At 33.9% G+C, this 21,197-nt stretch overlaps 2 protein-coding genes across 2 annotated transcripts; one reads left to right on the top strand and one right to left on the bottom strand.

The window, feature by feature from the left end:
* The first annotated feature begins 600 nt into the window (after positions 1 to 600).
* Positions 601 to 1,758, top strand: LOC142608691 (transcription factor MYB123-like). The gene is made up of 3 exons (XM_075780386.1): positions 601 to 765; positions 878 to 1,007; positions 1,095 to 1,758. The coding sequence occupies exons 1-3, from the start codon at positions 633 to 635 to the stop codon at positions 1,639 to 1,641; spliced, it is 810 nt and encodes a 269-aa protein (XP_075636501.1). The 5' UTR covers positions 601 to 632; the 3' UTR covers positions 1,642 to 1,758.
* An 18,066-nt stretch (positions 1,759 to 19,824) lies between these two features.
* On the bottom strand, positions 19,825 to 20,400 carry LOC142621509 (uncharacterized). The gene has a single exon (XM_075794781.1). It carries the CDS (start codon positions 20,398 to 20,400, stop codon positions 19,825 to 19,827), a length of 576 nt encoding a protein of 191 aa, XP_075650896.1.
* Between the last annotated feature and the right edge of the window lie 797 nt (positions 20,401 to 21,197).

Below are 21,197 nucleotides of genomic sequence, written 5' to 3' on the forward strand. Positions count from 1 at the left end.
AGATGTAACCTAGAAAAATAAAAAAAGTTTGGCTGGATGCCTGGATCAATATGTAGGGAAAATTTCTCCGCAATAAGGGCATCCAATTACTTGATGGTCGTCTCTTATGATCTTGCGGACTAGCAGGTTAATCCTTTGATTAAGCCAAATTGAAGATGATTCATATTATTATTATTATTATTATTATTATTATATATAGGTAATGTGCCAAATTGAAGCTGATTCATACTATTATTTTAGCTAATGCGATGCAGGTGACAACTAAACAGTAATATAATAAGATCATCAAAGAACAAGTTTGAACTAATGTCCGTAAGAGATTTCATCTAACCAAGGCAAAAGCTAGAACATGCACTTGTAAACTTCAAATTTGACGCCCATTTGGACTTTACTTTGATACGGTGATATGTACTATTGCAATAGCAAATAAAAAAATAAAACGAAAAAACATAAAAAAAGGAAAAAGATTCGATGATTTGTATTTAATGCACGTTGTTTTTAATTACACAATGACAAGAATGCTGACAACAATACAATTATAACAAATGGAACTGTTTGAACAAAACCCTCTATAAAATCAATCACTCTCAGCGTAAACTTTGAGAGAGTGATAGAGAGGCAAAAGTCCAAAAATGGGCAGAAGTCCTTGTTGTGAGAAGAGTGGGCTAAATAGAGGAGCATGGACTGCTCTTGAAGACCAGCTACTAATAGATTACATCAAAATCCATGGTGAAGGGAGGTGGGGAAAGATTCCCAAAGAAACAGGCAAGTTTCAAAACTTCAGTTTTGTGTAGAATTTTCACAATTCTAGCAAAATATGGCAAAATTAAAATTTAGCGTTTAATAGCTGAATGTTTTTTATGTTGTCTTCGTGTAGGTCTTAAGAGATGTGGAAAAAGTTGTAGACTTCGATGGTTGAATTATCTTAAACCTGATATCAAAAGAGGGAACATTACACAGGATGAAGAAGATCTTATCTTGAGGCTTCACAAACTCTTAGGCAACAGGTAATAATGTAAACTATTTGTTTTAGATTGAGACATTTTGAAGATAAATTTATACGTGTTTCATTGATTTACTGTATTACTTTACAGATGGTCTTTAATAGCTGGAAGGCTTCCTGGCCGAACAGACAATGAGATAAAAAACTATTGGAACTCAACCTTGAGAAAGAAATTACAAGCTAATCACTCAGAACTGCCCAAGATTGAGAAGAAATCTATAAAGGGAAAGTCCAATGATGCCACACCATCACTGAAGATTGAACCTTGCTTGACCACGACCAAGCCAACAAGATGCACCAAGGATGAAGAAGTAGACCGTAACACATTGGTAGAAGAACCATCCATTGAGGGAGTTATGGAGAAGAGTAAGGAAGCAAATTCAGATTCTAGAGATGGGCTTTTGCCAATCACTTGCGAAAATGATATGTCATGGAACTTCATAGCGGATCTTAATCCGGGTCAATTTAGCCTAACTGAATTTCTCCACGCTGACTTTACCAAGCTCTCTGAACTCAACTCCATGATAGTTGAAGATTGTAACAATGGTTGCATAAATGGGTCATCCCCTTCATCCTCAGAGGAAACTCCTATGTTCACTGACGAAATGCTGAAGAATTGGGCTGGTGATAGTTTTTAATCTGATTTGGGAATAGATCTTGTATTCTTTCTTCAAGTTTTAAAGGTTTGGCTTCCTGTTAAATGTATCATAAGTTCCAAGTGACCACTGCAATCTTAATCATGTTGGTTCCTTGTATGCTCATTATTCTTTCCTTTTTTTTTTCTTGCTTTTCTTCTTTTGTATTTAATGGGAAAAAAAGTAAGAGGAAAAGGAAAAAAAATCTGTATATGAGAGATGAAAATGCTGGAAATAATGTCTTACTAATGGCCAATTAATTTTTCTATGACAAGGATATGTAACATATACCAAAGATCCGAAGCTTAATAGATCGCTCGAGTGTTCATTTTCAAAATTCTTTGAGGACAAGAGCCTGAGCGTTCATTTTTTTGACCACACAAAAATATGGGCATCTTTTCTCATCATAAATATATACGAGCTTAGATTATCTAAAAAATATATATGAGCTTAGATGCCATAAAAATTTTATATGCTCCGTACGTACACAACAAATTATTTATATGTTCACATCAGCCAACTTAGATGAAATCTTTTGTTGAAAATGCTTAGAATATGCTATTGCTTAATTCCAGCTTTGAACAACAATGTAGGAATAAATTATAGCTTTTCTTTATTAGGATCCAGACTGAAAAAGAAAGGTTGGTACAACAAACATTCATCTCATTTGTTTGGATATCTATTAAATTTGGTTGAGATTTTTTTTTTTTTTTTTTTTTTTGAGAAGGAAATTTGGTTGAGAATTGAAGGATTCTCCTTGATATGTCATATGATTTAGACATGACAAAATTTGACTTGACCCAAATTCAAATTCAAAAAAAAAAAAAAAAAAAAATTACTCAACTCAAACTGGAAAATTTTGACTCGGAGTAAATTCTGTACATGAACTTAAGAAGCTCAAAGATCCACCGGGGCCTTTAGAAACTGAAGCTAAGGCAATGAAAGAAGGCATTAGATTTGTATGTGATGTAGAATAAATAGCACGGGCCTTCCAAAAGCAGCAAGAGCACCAAAAACTACGGCACAAGATCATTGGGGTGACAACGGGGACAGACCCAGATAGAGGTCCAAGAGGGCCCAAACCCCCCTTGGGCTATTTCTCTTTAATAAGCCTAACCAGCTTCTTTTAAATAGCAACTATTCAACCAAAAAGCTTAACAAAAAATAATAAAAACATTCATAATGGTGATTGTATTTTAGCAAAAAAAAAAAAAACTAATTTACCACCAAAGAACAAAAAAATCATATGTTATTGGAGAAGCTAAAACTAAATTTTTTGCAATTACAGTAAACTAGTATAAATAGCAGTTGACTGTAGCAAGTTGTTAAAAATAAAATACAATATTTTATTAAGATTATATCTCTTCCTTTGATTAAAAAGTTCAAATTCTCTCACTTTCCTTTATTATTTTAATGAGTTGTTTAATTATTTTAAATGAAGTGGTAAAAAAAATAGAACATTTGATATTTGATGTATTGTTAAAGTGAGGTGGTAAAATAAATAAAATAGCTTTTTGAAGTTCTAAAAGCTAAAAGTTTTAACATCACCACTGTAAATGCTCTAACTTTAAAAAAAAAAAAATTATAGCCAACCTAGTATTAAAAAAAAACATTATTTTGTTTTAGTTTTTATCTTTGTTGTTAAATGATTGTATCTTCATATATTTAGAAACAACAATTTTGAGTATTTATAAAATTTTAATATTATATAGATTTTTTTTTTTACTCTAACCCTCATTAGCTTAAAATCTTGGGTTCATCCCTAAGTAACAATGTCAAAATTGCGTGAAAATTGGAGGGCTATAGGGAAACTATATTTTGATCAAGACTTGAATACCTCTCTTAAGGCCCTAGAAATAGTGATTTTGACATTTTTAGTAATATTTGTTTTCCTTAATAACTTTTAATTTTGGAGTCAGAATAAAATTCTGTCTATTTTTAAACATCTCTTAAAGACAGTAGTTTCAATTTTCACAATTATCTAAATTTTGCTATTTTTGGTAAAATTTAGCATTTTGCTACCTAATTACATGATTAGTACAAATTAGGGTTTTTTGAGCATTTTTCTAGCCGCCCTAGGTTTTCTTTTTCTATATATTTAAACATATTATAGCCTCCATGGCAATGAAATTTTTAGATTAATAAAATTTTAGACTTTGCCTATTATTTCTCTCAGTTGGATTCCAGAATCCTATCACTTTGTAGATTCAGGGAACGTGTTTAGTTTATTTTCCATTTAGAAAGCAACGTGTTTATTTTCTTGTAACTTCTACAACATCTACTTAGGATGTGGGGATTAGAGATGCGGTCTTTGAGGGTGATTAACTGGTTGTTGTTAACTCCTTGATAGGCAATTCAACTTCATGGATGAGCATTTGTAATAAAATCTTAGGCTCTTAGCTACAACTCCAACAATTTTCCCGTATTCAGTTCGCTCACGCTCTTCTCAATGACAACAGAGTAGTGTATGTTCTAGCTTAACATGTGTTAAAATTTTGGTTAAGTGATTAAATTCATCATTTCCAAATAACTTAAATTTTTGGGATAATCGGTAATTTAATATGGTATCAAAGCAGAAGATCTTGAGTTTGATCCCTGTTGGGAGCGGAAAAGTTTCCATCCGACAAATGAGATTTGTGTTGGGTTGGGGGCCTAAATCAAAACTCAACAATGGGTTTGAAGCATAGCCCAAAGTAGGGCTGTAAATGAACCAAGCCAATCATGACCAACTCGGGTTTAACTCGATAAAAAGCTTGTTCATGTTTGTTTGTTTATAAATAAGTCAAGCTTGAGCTTTAGTTTTAGGCTCGTTTAATAAACAAGCCGAGCCCAAGCAAAAAAATTTGTTCATGAACAAGCTCGTGAGCTATTAGGCTTGATACACAACAATTCAAGCATACTCATTTATAAGTTTATATGTGTTAGTTAAATATACTCATTACACATATCTTAATAATGAAATTGTCAACATGAGACCACTACCTATATTACCTAATTTTTTTCCTTCCTTTAAACTGATCAAGAACCGCTTTAGACTATAATTATATTTAAAAATAAATATATAATTAAGTAGGCCACATATGATCATTCTTTATCAATCATCTAAAGTAAAGTTATGAAACATGTTAGTATTTTTCTCATTCATAATAGTTACAAACAGGTAATTTTCTAGTCCTTCACCATCTAACGTGAATGTAAAAATTGTATTTTGAACAATTGTTGAAGTTGTAGACAAGGAATGATGAATGAATGAATTTAATTATATAAATTATTAATTTGAATAATGGCTAATCATAAGTAGGACTAGATGCATGATAAAATGAGTATACTATTTTGTTTTTGTTAATTTTAGAGATTTAAGCATTTAATAATCTAATTTTTTTTAGATCTCAAGCTCAAAAACTTGACCTGAGCTCGAGTTTGAGCTTGATATTAAGTTTGAGTTTGGCTTGACTAATTAATCAAGTCGAGCTAAGCCAAGCCAAGCCAAGCCAAGCCAAGCCAAGCTCAAGCTTTTTGGCTTTCTCATGAGCTCAAACTTAAACACTATTTTAGGCTTGTCACAAGCTCAAGTTTTTTGTTTTTCCTGGCGAGCCAAGCTTGAACATGTACTACTCGACAAAACTCGGCTCGTTTACAGCCCTAGCCCAAAGGATATCGGTGAAAATTTGGAGAATTCGCCTTATTTTATGCCTTGAGCCTAGGTTGGGACTGACGAGGATTATGGGACGACCCAAAAACATTTCCTATAGCATACACGTCAGCACAACTAAAAAGCATACTGCAATAAAGAAATAGCCCAGCAGTAAAATATTCCAGCAGTAAAATGAGACAAAACAGAATAAACCTCTAGCCGTTAATTATTTCACAGATTAAGGAGAGTGTCTACATCTCGAAAATCATCATTCATAGGTTCCAGTGTGAAAAAGTCCTCTAATACAAGAACATGAGGGAAAAACTCTATAGTAATAATTACATTATAATCTTCAATAGTAAATGAATAAACAAAAACTATGAGTTCCATTATAACAAGTAATGGAGAAAGCTTAGTGTGAGATGAAGGGAGAGAAAGATTTTAGCTAGCCCAGCAAGATCATTATGATGCCAGAGTATACTCGTGGGTATAGTATATGTAGTGAGTAGCGAGTAGCGAGGGCCATTTTTTTAGTATGAGCAGTGAGAGAGAGAGAGAGTATTTAGTAAAGTTGCTAAGACTTTCTACTGGGGATGGATAAGAACTTATAAGTAGAGGTGTGAGGGGTATTTGTGAGCTAGGGGCTGAGAAGCTTAGTTTCTAAGTTTGAAACTAAGAACTCAGAAGCTCAAAACCTTACTAAGAGCTTAGAGAAAATGAGAGAGAGAGAGAGAGAGAGAGAGAGAGAGAGGAAAATGGAGAAGTTTATGAGAGAGTTCTTCTCTATTGGTGTGTCTTGAGGTGTTGATGAAGGGATCTATTTATAGTTAAGTTTAAGGGTGGAGGGGGGTGGGTTTAGCAAATAATCTCTGCCAAAATCAGTCTCAATCTTCAGAAAATCCTTAGAAAATTATTCTTAGGCTTTGGCCAACAATGGTAAGTTCAGCGTTGGAATGTTCTTGCTGTTTTGGATAATAGCAGCTAGAGTTTTGTTTTAGCACTAAATGTTGATGTCCTCAGCCAATAAGATTAGAGCATGTTTTAGGCTAATGATTTTGGTTGTCTGCTGCTAGTATCAGAGCTTGCTAGGACAGATTGTGTCACCCCAAGCCAAGTGTCAATCTTGGAGCTCTCTACTGGAAACTCTGCTGGAGATCTCCCTAGTGCCTTCCAAACCACATTTCCCTAAGTTTACCCATTTGGGTTTATGTGCTTAGTTCATGAACTAGAAAATATACATTTTTGGCATGGTAATGAGTTGTTTTACAAGTTATTCCAGATGCTTCCATGGTCTGTTTATGACTGCTCCTAATTTGTTGGCCAATTGGGTTGGAGAAGAGGGGGAGAATGGTTGACTACAGCTTCACAACCTTGTGTCTTGTCAGCACAGCTTTATGTCACACTAGTAATCATGAAAATCAGCTTGCCAAGGAAGGGTGTAAGCTCAGCTGGACATGTGTCCCCTTATAATCTAATTTGACAAGCTGAAAATGATGGTAATAGGCTCCATTTGTCAGCATAGTTGTGCGGAAACTTGAATAGAGGCTAGTTTAACCACTTTAGTTACTCAAGTGAACCTTGGTAGCTAGGATTAGCACATGGGCTGGGCTGTCTCGGCTAGGCCTTGTTGTTAGGCTTATTTGGACTTGTTCATCCTACAAAATGAATAGTTTCACCATGGGTAATATATATGGGCTTTTATAGTTAGAGTTTCTTATGAAAAAATAAGTATAGTTCCCATAAATTTTGTAGAACAAGTAGTTTTAAAAGATAAGTAATACATCATATATGAAATATATGAAAATATGTTGGGGGTTTTAATATATGAAAATATGTTTTTGCCAAGGAATAGTTTGGGCTCTGAGCATAATGTAATTGTTTTTGCCAAATGATATTTGGGCTTTAATAGAATAATTGTTTGCCCAATAGTTTTGGATTTTTTGATAACATAGTATTTGGGCTTTTTGTAAATAATTTCCAAAATAATATTGGGCTTTTGTAAATAGTTTGAGATTTTGTAAAAATATTGCCGTGTAGCAACAGACTTAGTAAAAGTGCTGTGTAACAACGGGTTTTAGGGTGCCATGTAGTAACAGGCTTTAGGGTACTGTGTAGCAATGAGCTTTGTAAAGAGAGTTTTGTTGGGCTTTTCAGATTTTGCCCACAAATTGGGCCACAAATTATACCATCTTTATAATTTGTGGTTCAATTTTGGTAGTGGTATGATAAGTATTTGTGTGAGAGCCCAAGTTGGGTAATATGTGGAATATAATGAGTAATATTTGTGAGAGGACCCAAAATAATTTATGGGGTTTATATGGGAAATATTTGAGTGAGTGGTCTAAGAAGGAGTGTTAAAATTATGATAAAGTGATTAAAATCACAATTTCCTAATAGTTTAAACTTTTTGGACAATCGTTTTTTTTTTAGAATTGGACAATCGTTAATTTAACAACATGCCAAAAGCATTTTAGACTATATCACCTAATCATTTAATTTGTTAATCATAAAAAGATTAAAATACTTTTTTCTCTTTTTGGTAACTTGTACACGTACTTGATAATAAATCCTTTTTTCACACCAAGTAATTCGTTGCAAAATTTACAAAAAATTTAATGCGGAAAAATGCAAATTGACCCGTGTAAAGTTGTGATTTACAACTATGTTTTATGTTGGCTTTATTCTATGACAAAAAAATGTTGTAATTGCTTTAATTTTGTTCCTTGTATTTTGTAGGATTTTATTGTATTGGGTTTAGTATTAAGTTGGTGAAGAATCGAGCATGAATTGAAGAGCAAGTGGATTTCAGAGAAGCTTGAAAGAAGCTAACCTATGAAAGAGCCACGTGAGAAGCACATATTGGAAGCTGAAGAGTCATGCCAACTTGGAGAATTTCACGAGTGTCTCGTGGGGAAGGCCTTTCCGCGAGATATTCGCAAAACTCTCTACTTGGAGGATTTTTAAGTGCAACTTTCTTACCCTTCACCCATGCTATATATACCCTCATTAGTTACAGAAATTGCAAGGAGGCCATTTAGAGAGAAAAGCCTTAGATAGGTTTTCTACAACACACACACACATACACACACCCATCTTTTAGAGAGAGAGCTACTCATTCTTAGTGAAAAATCAGTATAGCCTCTTCTCCTTCTCTCTTCCATTGTCATACCTTGAGAGGAGATTTGTATCCAAACACAACCCATACATTTTCAGAGTGCAGTGAATGTTTTGGAGTTTGGGAATTTTTGGGGATTTGCCAAAAAAAGCCGATGAGGCTTGGCAGATGCAATCGGGCGTATTGCGAGATCCGAAAAGTTAGACAAGACACAATTCCGAGAAGCTTTGTTGAGTAGAAGCTTGGAAGACTCAGGTGCATTAGGTAGATTAGGATTGGAGGGTCTCTTGCTATTTGTGTATCCCAACTTATTGTCTAGTGGATCAATTTACCACTTGAAGGGCGGCGAATAGGTTTTTCGCTGAGTTCTTCAGTTTCATCTTCAATAACACATCGCCATGTTATCTTGTGTTTGCATCTTTTTTCCTTTACTCTTGTGCTTTACTTTTATTGTTTGTTGTTCATGTTTATGCACTAGAGTAATATCGGTTCATTGCGCACATTTACTCTTGTTTTCTTACTTTGATTAAGTAAGAGTAAAAGCAATCTAGCCGTAATCTTTTATTTAGGGGTCTAAACAAGCTCTTGTGTATTCACACAAATTCGAGCTCTCAATTAGTATCAGAGTGGGTACACTTGTATTGGTTTCATTGCCTAAGTGTGATCCTTGACCCCTTGTGGCTATTGCCATGGATAGTGTTTTGTATGCTTCTATGGATGTTGTTGAGTGTAACATGCCATATGTTTGTGAAAATGCCTCTATGAGTGTTAATCCTCAAAATTATGATGACATGTTACATGAATCTATGGGTGTTGTTGTTGATATTCCAAATGTCAAACTGTTGAAGAAAAATTTTAAGAAGTTTCATGAGAATTTGAGCAAGTTCACTAGTGAAAAGGATGATTTGATTGCTAAGCTCAATGAATCCAACAAATTGATTGAAAAGTATAAGAAACTTGCTAAAACTTCTTGTGAAAAGTTGAAAGAATTTGAATGTTTGAATATGGACTTGGATGCTAAACTTATTTTGACTAACAAACTTGTTGATGAGCTAAAATGTAAAAATGAATCTCTTAAGACGCATGCTAAGTGTTTGATTGCTGAACCTATTGCTAAAAAGGATGAAAATATTTGTTGCAATCATGTTGTGTTGCCCGATTTTGTGCCTATTGTGTGTTCTACCTCAAATGACAAATCAGTGTACATTTCTCTACACAAAAGAAATCAAAAGGTGGAGAGAAAGACTCTTAAGCCAAAACCTCAATTTAGGTCTCAACCTAAGGTTTTGGATGGATCTAAGTTTGTCCTAACTTACTACTATTGCGGTGTGATCGGTCATATAAGACCTCAATGTCCCACGTTTAAGAGAGAACAAAACTATGTTACAAGATCCCTCCCTAAATAGCCTAGTGGACCTAAACTCATTATTTGTCACCATTGTGGTGCCTTTGGTCATCTAAGACCTCATTGCTCTAAGTTTCAAGCCCTTAAAAGAATTAAAAGAAAAGAGAAACTTGAGTGTCTTGGAACTTGTGCTTTGCAAGTTAAACCGGTTTTGGGGGAAAATGGTAAGTTGTTGAAGAAAGTTTTTGATGTTCTTATCTCTTTGTCTATGTGCATCTCTGGTTCTTATTCTTCCAACCCTCATCTCACTTCTCATAAGACACTCATTCCAAACAATCATTTCGTTTGGATGAGGAAGGGTTCCTATGGTTGAGCTTATACTCTTTTGGTCCTTGATCTGATTCTTTTAATCTTTGTAGGACTCTTCATGCATTAGATGCTTCATTGTCATGCATTTGTGCATCATGCATCTCTTTATATGCATTGTTTTTGTTATTTTTGCATTTAATCTTGTAGAGTTTATTTAGACCCCTTAAACCACAATTGGATTAACTTAGTTAACAAGCCAAGTTATTACTTAGTCCAAATTCTAGATTTAGGTTAACACAATCAAATAATCATATCAATGCAAAGTGCGGAATATAAAAACACAAAGATATGATGACCCAGGAAAACCAAACCGGTAAAAAACCTAGGGGGGATTTAACCTAGCTATCCTCAAGGTAAACTTGAATCCACTATGAAAGAATCGAAGTTATACAATAGCAACTTAGACCACTAACATCCTATTGCTACCCACCAGTAGAACTTACTAACACGACCGCGTGCAAGCTCCGAGACCACGGACTCCTTTATTGGATTTCCCAGAAAATACAAGCACCCTCACTTGTGTATCTTTAAGCTCTTATGGCAGTAACTGAACGATCATCAAGTTCTTGAAGTAATCTCCTTCTTGATAATCCTAAGCTTGTGTGAAGGCAAGCACCTCTCCGATCTCACAAGAGATTCACACAAACAGCAATATGAGCAACCTCAAAAACGTGACTAAGGTTTTCCTTTTATACTAAGGACAAAACATAAAACCCTACACGTCATATGGGCTTAGGGCCGAGTTGAAAATTCTGCAGAAAAACAATCTGCACGACTTTCAATCGGTCGAATCTAATTCTCAATCAATCGAGTCAGGTAGAAATGCACAGTAACTTTTGCAGTTAACTCGATTCCAACTTTACATAAATCACATACTTTGAGCAAGTCTAAAACATAACTAGACACCTGTTTTGATCATGGTTTGCCAACAATACATATTAGAGTTCTAATACATTAGTTCCTAAGTACTTAGAACCTAACAGATCTTACTTTTATGCTTTTGTTTTTGTGTGTGTAAAAATCCAAAAACACATAAAAAGTGGAAAATTCAAAAAGTTTGATTGTATTTATTTGAGCACATTTCACATGTGAGTTTGGCCTAGTACCTTTGTACTAATGGCGTAGTGCATTTACGAGCTTAGCTTGTTTTGTATGCATATCTATCTGTGTAGGAAAAATCTTGAAATCTATGTGTGATTGTTGTAAATCGATCTTTAAGCCTGTCATGAATGATTAATCAATAGTCCTGTTGGTCTTGATACAGACATAGACTTGTGCCTATATATCTTCCCATGTTTTTATGTTTTTGCTCTATAACTCAACAAATGTCAAATATCGAAAAGAGATAATGAGCTGCAAAAGTTGTTGCACATACTAATATTTGACTAGGAAAATGAAAAAACGACTTGTATTGAAATGTATGGTGCCTCAAAAAGCTAAGGGGTTACTCTCTATATTGAAATATCAAAAAATTTCAGGCATCGATCTCAAAATGAAATGTAATATTCTTATATGATCAAAATTTATAAGTTGTAAGAAGCTAAAAAGAAAAGCTTCAAATTTTTGTGATCATCTTTTTGTGGGAGATTATATATGATCATTTCTATAATTAAGATAGACCACTTGACTTAGTACTAGTTGTGTATGACTTGATTGAATTGATCATTGAAGTTTCACTCTAGACTAAGGATTTTTCCACACTTGAACCACACACACAATACACAAGTTTAACATTCAATGAATGTCTATTTCATTTGTGTGTTTGTACACATTCAAATGTGATGTGTGTGTGCTCAACCATATGAGGATCAAACTAAAAAGATTTTTGCTCTTTTTATTTTCTTTTGGAAGTGATTTGTATCACCCATGTTTTTTAAGTTGTTTTTGTGTGAAAAACATGTTTTCTAGATGTTTTCGTGACCTAATTCATGTGTAAGCTCAGTCGCAAGTTAAATGGTCCAGTTCTCAAGTTTTTCAACTTTGGATAAAGAATTTCGCGATTGTTTCACGAGTAAGACTTGCCAGCGAAATACCGGCGAAATTTTCGCATGAAGCTTACCAGCGAGTTACCCGCAAAAATCTTCAGATTAGCTTTTTAAAGGGCATTTTGTGGAACATTTGTTTTAAACTTCTCCCATCTTCTCCCAAACCCCTATTTTAATGCTTGAACATCAAAACCCAACTAATTTCAAGTTTTTTACATTCCATATACATCTCTAAGGTAATCTTTAACTCTTTTCATTGAATTTGATCCTTAGATTATGTTTTTTTGGAGTTTTATGTTTATAGTTGGGATTTTCTTAAATGGGAGTTGGAAAACTTATTTTTGTCAATCTTTTTTATTGGGTTTTGTTTTAAATAATGTTTTGCCTTGGATGTTGGCCCCTCGTGGCAAAAATGACATGTATTTAGACAAGATTTTCATATGTTTATACATTGTTTAACATACATGTGTAGTGTGTGCACTCTATGTATCCGTTTGGATACGGATTATTCAGCGTCTGCGTTTTCTCTGTTCCGTTTTCCTTTTTTTTTTTTTCTCTGGGCACGCGTTTCAGGAGGCAAAGGCTACTGTTCATGCACTGTGCATGAACAGTAGCCGCAATAGTGAACCAATTCAACCGTGAACAGTGCATTGTGTACTGTTCATGGACCCATAAAATTCACTTTTCAGCAACTTTTTCATTAAAAATAGGTCCCAAGGCACTATTCACACGTTTAAAAATTATTTTGCTACAGTGTTTTCAGTTTTCAGTTTCAGCAAAATAAGTTCTATCCAAACGGACCCTATGTGTTTGATAAAATGCCCAAATGACATTTTCTCACTGTTTTGGACTCCGATGAGTATCAATTTTTGGAGATCACCATAATTATTCATGTTTATCATGTTTGGATCATTGGTTGTGTGTTTTACACACTTTACCCCGTGAGTGCTTACTCATGCATTGGTCATGCATCTCATATGCATATTAGATGTCCCTTTGCCGCACACACTCTAACATTTGACCTGTTTTGCATTCACTCATGCTAGTTAAGTCTTTTTAGACCCTTTTAGCATATATAACATGTTCTTGTGTCTATGTCATGTCTAGGTCTATATCATGTTTCATCGTCCTTAGCATGTCATGTTTATTTTATGCTTTGTAGCATTTTTTTGATGTTTTTGTCTTTCGTTTGAGCTTCATTTTCTCATTCATCTTGCACCCATCATGCATCTTATCCTTGTTCATAGCTTTTTTTCTTCCTCTCCTTCTTCTTTATTCTTTTGTCTATTCGTGACAAAAAGGGGGGGGGGGGGGAGTATATCGGAGTGTATCGTCATTTCTATATGACTCATGTGCACATTCTTAGGGAGAGAAATTCTACCTCATGCACATTCGTAGGGGGAGAAAGCCATAAGAGAGATGCATATGCCAAGGGGGAGAAGACAACTTGTATGAGAAAACTTTGTTTTACTTTGTTTTACTTTTTGCTTATTTTCTCGTTGTTTTATGGTGCTTTGAGTTACATTTAGTATCTATGCTTTGTTACTCTTAACGCATCGTGTTTATGTGTTGGACATGCATACATCCTTATGTTATTATGCTTTATTGGTTGCATGTTCGGATGATCATTTACTTTGCTATATGATCATTGTAGTAATTTTCATATGACAGTTTTGGTGTATGATCAAGTTGCTCATATGTTTTATATCATGTTTACTTGATCGCAATTTACTTGTTACATTATACTTGTCATTTTATCACTTGATTTACTTTGAGGGTCTAATGCGTTTTGTGCAAGTGTTTCAGGTTACAGGTATTTTGTTCCAAGTTCATCACAGGTTTTAGATTTAGGTGTGAGTGAGTTTTACCATTGTTCACAAACTCATGTTTAAGTCTAGAGTTTGTTATATGGTGTTTTGTCACGGAATAACCAAATGGGGAGATTGTAAAGTTGTGATTTACAACTATGTTTTATGTTGGCTTTATTCTAAGACAAAAAAGTGTTGTAATTGCTTTGATTTTGTTCCTTGTATTTTGTGGGATTTTATTGTATTGAGTTTAGTATTAAGTTGGTGAAGAATCGAGCATGAATTGAAGAACAAGTGGATTTCGTGAGAATCTCGCGAGAAGCTAACTCGCGAAAGAGCCACGTGAGAAGCACATGCTGGAAGCTGAAGAATCATGCCAGCCTGAAGGATTTCGCGAGTATTTTATGGGTAAGGCCTTCCCACGAGATACTCGCGAAACTCTCTGCCTAGAGGACTTTTAAGTGTAACTTTCTTACCCTTCACTCATACTATATATACTCTCATTACCCACAAAAATTGCAAGGAGACCATTCAGAGAGAAAAACCCTAGATAGGTTTTCTACAACACACACACACCCATCTTTTAGAGAGAGAGCTACTCATACTTAGTGAAAAATCATTATAGCCTCTTCTCCTTTCCTCTCCCATTGTCATACCTTGAAAGGAAATTTGTATCAAAACACAACTCACACCTTTTAAGAGTGTAGTGAGTGTATTGGAGCTTGGGAAGTTTTGGGATTTCCCAAAAGAAGCCGGTGAGGCTTGGCGGATGCAATTGAGCATATTGCGGGATTCGAAAAACTAGACAAGACACGGTTTCGAGAAGCCTTGTTGGAGTAAAAGCTTGTAGGACTTAGGTGCATTGGGTAGATTAGGCTTGAAGGGTCTCTTGCTATTCATGTATCCCAACTTATTGTCTAGTTGATCGATTTACCACTTAGATGGCGACAGAAAGGATTTCTGCCGAGTTCTTCGGTTTCCTCTTCGATAAAACGTCGCCATATTATCTTGTGTTTGCATCCTTCTTCCCTTACTCTTGTGCTTTACTTTTATTGTTTGTTGTTCATGTTTATGCACCAGAGTAGTATCGGTTCATTGCGCACATTTACTCTTGTTTCTGCACTTTGATTAAGTAAAAGTAAAAGCAAAAGTAATATAGCCGTAATCTTTTATTTGGGGTTCTAAACAAGCTATTATGTATTCACACAAATCCAAGCTCTTAACCCATAACTCAATTGATTTGACCTGTTTTAAACTCGTTTAAGATAACTTGTATATAACCTGAACCCGAATAACTTGACTGCTTGCCATCTATTACAATTTTGGGATGTTCTCCTTTGTTTTTTTTTCCTTCATTCAGTTACGGTAAAAACTAAAGAGGAAGAAGACCAATGCAAAATGGTGACGTTTTAGGAAGATGAAGCTAAAATGAAAGAAAACGATTGCCTTTTTTTACAAAAGTTGTCAAGTATTAGTGGAAAGTTTGGAGATTGGAGACGACTTCGCTTTGGTTTTCAAGTGAAAAAAAAAAAAAAAAAAAAAGGAGCTAAAACGTTGTCGTTACATTATTAATCCTCTCACAAGACACACACGTGATCTTCTTGTGGATTAATCCATAACTTGCCAGTATTTAGAGAGGTTTGTTAGATTTCAACAATTACCTATAGAAGTTTAGGTATGAAAGTTGAAAGAAGTAGCAGACTGGAAGAAAATCATAATGGCATGTAGGTGGGGTAGGCTATATATGTTGGAGTCTAGTCAGGTGGATTAATGGAGGTGGAAACTTCTTGATGTTTATTTATTTGTAATCTTGTGGGTGTGTGGGGGGTAAGGATTGGGGATTAATATTGCTTGGGCCACCTTAATTAGTGATCCCAAAATAGTGGTTCCAGGACTATAATGATTTTAACTTTGACAAGGCAAACTCTAAGTAATTGCATATAATTTTCACATAAACAAACTATTTTTTCTTCAACACTCGTAGTATGTTGCTAGCTATAGGACCACAAGAATGTGAAATTTATGAGTCACACAAGAAGTAAAATTAGTTAGCATTTGCCAAATATTAAAAATAGGAAAAAGTTAACAAATGTCCCAATGATATTTGTTAGTGTACCATTTTAGTAAAGGTTGTTAATGAGAGAAGAAAAAAAAAACAATAATTTTTTAACGTTTTTAATTTCTTAAATATGGTTCATTAACAAATGCTCTAAAAATACCCATTAACTAGACCCTTTAAAATATTATAATGCATTGCCTAAGTTTGGAACGAACTCAAGTCCTATGATCCTCTCATGCTAGATTTCCATGGGCCCTGAAGTCACTAGCCTTAAATAGTTTTATTTTTTATTTCTTTATACAAGATAGAATTTCTACTCTAACCTAATCTAAGTGGATATGTGTAGGGGTGTCTAGACCCGACTCAGACCCGCCGGCCCGAAGAACCTGCTTGATCCCCACCCGATTTCAGCCTGAACCGACGCTCCCGTTGGTCGGTGACGGGTTTTCGCGCCCAAGACCCGACGCCGGCGGGTCTAGTGGAGGGTTTTCTTCTCCAAAACCCGAGCCACCTGACCCGACCGATGATATATATAAATCCGGCCAACTCCGGCAAGATCAAGCTCTGATTCAAGGAGATCTGGCAAGATAACGACCATATTTTGTGAGATCCGGCGAGATTCGAGGAGATCCAAGCTGATTTCAGCGAGATCTCAACCATATTTGGTGAGATCTGGCGAGATTCGAGGAGATCCAAGTTGATTTCTTCGATTTTCGGTGCAAATGGAATGAGTTTTTGCAGATTCCGGCGAAGTTTTTGAAGATTTCGGTGACATTTGCAGGATCTGGCGACTCTCTCCACCGATCGAACCGACCCAAGCATCACTCGAACTTGAAACCGACTCGACCGATTGACGCAGGCGGTCAGTTTCGGGTCCCTCCGCCTTCCACCCAAAACCGGCGGGTCGGGTCCGAGTTGGGTCCAAAACCGACCCGACCGGACCCATGGACAGCCCTATATATGTGTATAAAGCTCATTTCTGAGGACTTGAACCTCGATCCTTGGCCTCCACATCCCACAAGCATTTATACCTGTAGAGTGACCATCACACCAAGGGTGTGCGATGGATAGGGATGACTTATTGGTTAAGTGGAATTGTATCAAAAAACCATGGATAAATATACATAAGTTCTAAAATTTTTTGATAATAGACTTTTAGATGGAGTAGAATTTAAATTTCTAAAACTTAGATGATAAAGTTTTATCTAAATTAAATTATTGTTAAATCTTATCCCTTAGTTAAGAGCTTTGTAGCTTAATATCCTAATAAAATACTAATTTAATAAGATGCAACTTGAGGGGAGAAAAAAATGTGGGTTGTGTCATGTGTGAGATTTAAGTTTAAAATTTTTTCATAATAGAATTTTAGTTTGAATAGAATTTAAATTTATTTCAAATTATTGTTATATCATGCAACTTGAGGCAAAAAATAAACAAAAAAAAGTGAGTTTTATGAGATTTAAGTTTAGAAAATTTTGATAATAGACTTTTAGTTTGAATATAATTTAAATTTATTTTAAATTATTGTTAAATCTTATCTCTTAGTCGAAACATGAGTTTTTTATTTTTATTTTTATTTTATATATATATATATAGAAATAAAACATGGGTTGTTGTGTGGAATTTAAGTTTAGAAATTTTTTTATAATAGACTTTTAGTTTGAATCGGATTTAAAGTTGTTGAAATTTAAAAGATAAAGTTTTACCTAAATTAAGCAGTTATTAAATATTATTCCTTAATTGAGGAAATATATCATAACAAAAAATATATAATGAATTTAGTAATTAATGAGAATAGCCACTTAGGCCTCGTTTGGGAGGAGGAATGGAATGGAATGGAAAGGAATGAAAAGAAAAATTTTAGAATATTCTTCCCTTCCCTTGTTTGGGAGTTTTAATGGAGGGAATGGAAAGTCCATTCCTTTGTTTGGGAGTTTAAGTGGGAGGGAATGGAATGGGTAGGAGGGAACACTCATTCCTCTCTATTCCCTTAAAACCTCAAATTTTCATTCCCCCCGAAATTGGGAGGAATGAAAAGGAATGAAATTAGATTTAATGAATTTTTTACTAAAACTTCCAAAATACCCCTATATATTCAGCCCTTTATTTTAAAATAGGGGTCTAATAGTAATATTGTCATAAAATAATTTCAATACATTCCTTCCATGTAACTCCCAAATAAGATTACTTACATTCCATTCATTTTGATTTCTTTCCATTCCTTTATTTTAAAACATCCAATCAAGATTATTTAATTCCATTCCATTCCATTCTTTTCCATTCCTTTTCCTTACTTAAATAAATTACATTCCTTTCCATTCCCTTATGATCATTCCATTCCATTCCATTCTATTCCCTTATGAACTCCCAAATGGAGCCTTAGCGTAACCACAACTTCTAAGCCCAACTTTTATTATAAGTTCTGAAATTTTCGATAATAGACTTTTAGTTGGAGTAGAATATAAATTTATAAAACTTAAATGATAAAAATTTATCTAAAATAAATTATTGTTAAATCTTATCCCTTAGTCAAGAGTTTTATAGCTTATAACATATTAATTTAATTAGATGCAACTTGAGGGGGAAAAAAAAGAGTAAACGTGTGTTGTGTCAAGTGTGGGATTTAAGCTTAGAAAACTTTCTTTTTATAATATACTTTTATTTTAAATAGAATTTAATTTTTTTTAAATTATTGTTAAATCATGTAACTTGAGTAAAAAAAAAAATGTGGGTTGTGTGGGATTTAAGTTTAGAAAATTTTGATAATAAACTTTTAGTTTGAATAGAATTTAAATTTGTTTTAAATTATTGTTAAATCTTATCCCTTAATCAAAACATGAGTTTTTTTTATAGAAAAAAAAACATCGGTAGTTGCATGGAATTTAACTTTAGAATTTTTTTATAAAGTTTGAATAGGATTTAAATTTGTTGAAATTTAAATGATAAAGTTTTTCCTAAATTAAACCATTGTTGAATATTATCCCTTAATTGAGGAAATATATTATAACAAAAAATATATAATTAATTTACTAATTAATAAGAGTAACCACTTGGCGCAACTACAGTTTCTAAACATAACTTTTAATATATAGTATATGATTTGATTTGATTACATTACATTACAAAAATAATTTTTAATTCACAATTTATTTTTTCTTCTTTTCGTTGATTTTCCTAGACAACTTTAAAGTAAAATATACAAGTACATTCTTTTTATTTTTCCTTGACTGCTTGTTTAGCAGTTATTATGATAAGGGACTCGCTTGATCAATTCTATTACTATATGCTTATGTTGCAAGCTCAATTTCATTTATTATTTGTTTCCATCCCTTTTATTGACCTTTTTTTCCCCTCATTCTTTTACATTATCTTTTAATCTTTCTAAAATTGTTTTAGAACTTTTCTTAGAGTTACGATCTGATTTGTTTTTCCTCGATTAGAAAGTTTATGATCTTAGTAGTAATTGCCCCACGCTCCAAAATGCATTGCCATTTGGGCATTTTGGTCAACTCTTTTGTAAATTTGTCTATAAAATTATTGTGGGTTATTTTAAACTTTTATTGTTGGTAAGTATTTGCTCAAAAAAAAATGTTGGTAAGTATGATCACTGACCCAAAAAAAAAAAACTAAATTAAGATTAACCAAAGATATTACTTAAAATGAAAATCTTTCTTATTTTTGAAAACTTTAACTTTAAAAAATAAAATTACAAATATAAGTTCCACAAACATATCATAAGAGTAAGACTTTCCCGTGTTTCATGCGGGTTTGTAACTAGTAAACACGAACCTTCTGCCAAACAACAAATATCTATCTTTACTATTGGTAATCCCATCTTTACTTCAGAAAGCAGCTCGGTAATTAATGAGCATCACACTTCAATCCAAAAGTTGCAGCGGGGAAGGATGGCATTCACAAGCTCTTCGTTCATCTTCTCAGTAAGAGATGGCATATTTCTTATTCCTTCTGGCATGACACTCAATTTGTTGGACACAATGAGAATGTTGTCACGAATTTTTGCAAATATTTTGATGTTGTCTTGGACTTTACTAGGCTCCATATTTTTGGAGATCAGCATGAAGCCCTTCATGTTTTCCTCCAAAAGCTTTCCAGCAAGACCACCAATTTTGTTACACAAGATTTCATCCTGATCAGCCTTAGTCACAAGACTTTTGGGCCAGCTTGTTGTTGAAGCAGAAACAACGGCCTTCTTCATCTTATTCTTCGATTGGCATCGAAAAGCCACATCTCGTATTGTCTTCCTTGGTAATAGCTCTTGAATCTTTGCATATTGCTTTAACTTGGGCAAAGAAGCGTACCTTACAAGCCCTTCTTCAAGGATTGAATCCTCATTTTCAGTCCACTCTGTATTTGTCACGCCTTGCTTATAATTCAAGCACTTCGGGTTCGCCTGTGTGACAGTTACTGCATTGGAGGAAGAAGCCATAAGTCCTGAGCCGAAACTCTAATTTTAAGGATGAAAAGATATTGATGGGGAAAATCCTTGACTAAATTGATGTTCTTAAAAATAACCGGCCAAGTGATAGAGAAGGTTTATATAGACAATCTAAGTGGCTAAAATATGGAAATAAAGATATATATCAAGAGGGGAAAAAAAAAACCTTTATTTATATATTTAGAGTGATTAGAGAAACAAATTTTTGTATAAAAGAAAATTTATTTTTTCTTTCTTTCTTTTGATGAGTATAAAAAGCAAATCTCTTTCATGGAAAACCTCATGACCATTTGCTTTCAAACGTAGAGTATCCATTTTGTGTCGGAAATTTAATGTTTTATAGATCTAATGGTAAAACCGCAAAAGGCAATGTGGAAAACGTGGGACTTTTGAGGTGTCTCATGAACAGAAAGTATTATTATCCAGTAATAAACTAATGTGACGTTTGGTATGGGGTAATGTTTTAGGATTCTCAAGAATATTTAAAAATTCTCATGTTTGGTTGCAAATCACACCAGAGAATCAGATGCTAGAAGTATCTAGATTCTCCCTCAATTCCCTTTTAATCGGAATGTGGATTCCCTTAAAACGGCTGGGTATCTAGATTTCCAAGCTTAAAGGAAGTTTTATTCTTTATAAATTGAAGATTTTAACCATTTTTCTTTATCATTTAAACAATGGAGATAAAATATACAACAAATAACCAATATCTTATAGACCTAAACGATGTCAAGTAGTTTTGTTATGGATTAAGCTCTTTTTAAAATTATGGTTAAAAATTTATTTTT

This window comes from Castanea sativa, chromosome 1, assembly GCF_040712315.1.
Source record: "Castanea sativa cultivar Marrone di Chiusa Pesio chromosome 1, ASM4071231v1".
NCBI classification, from domain to species: domain Eukaryota; kingdom Viridiplantae; phylum Streptophyta; class Magnoliopsida; order Fagales; family Fagaceae; genus Castanea; species Castanea sativa.

What these genes read in the sequence shown, in the direction of transcription:
- LOC142621509 (XM_075794781.1), bottom strand. Translation starts at nt 20,400, where the DNA reads ATGGCTTCTTCCTCCAATGCAGTAACTGTCACACAGGCGAACCCGAAG.
- LOC142608691 (XM_075780386.1), top strand. Translation starts at nt 633, where the DNA reads ATGGGCAGAAGTCCTTGTTGTGAGAAGAGTGGGCTAAATAGAGGAGCA. An exon ending in AAAGATTCCCAAAGAAACAG is followed by an intron (nt 766 to 877) that starts GCAAGTTTCAAA and finishes GTCTTCGTGTAG; the next exon opens with GTCTTAAGAGATGTGGAAAA. An exon ending in CACAAACTCTTAGGCAACAG is followed by an intron (nt 1,008 to 1,094) that starts GTAATAATGTAA and finishes ATTACTTTACAG; the next exon opens with ATGGTCTTTAATAGCTGGAA.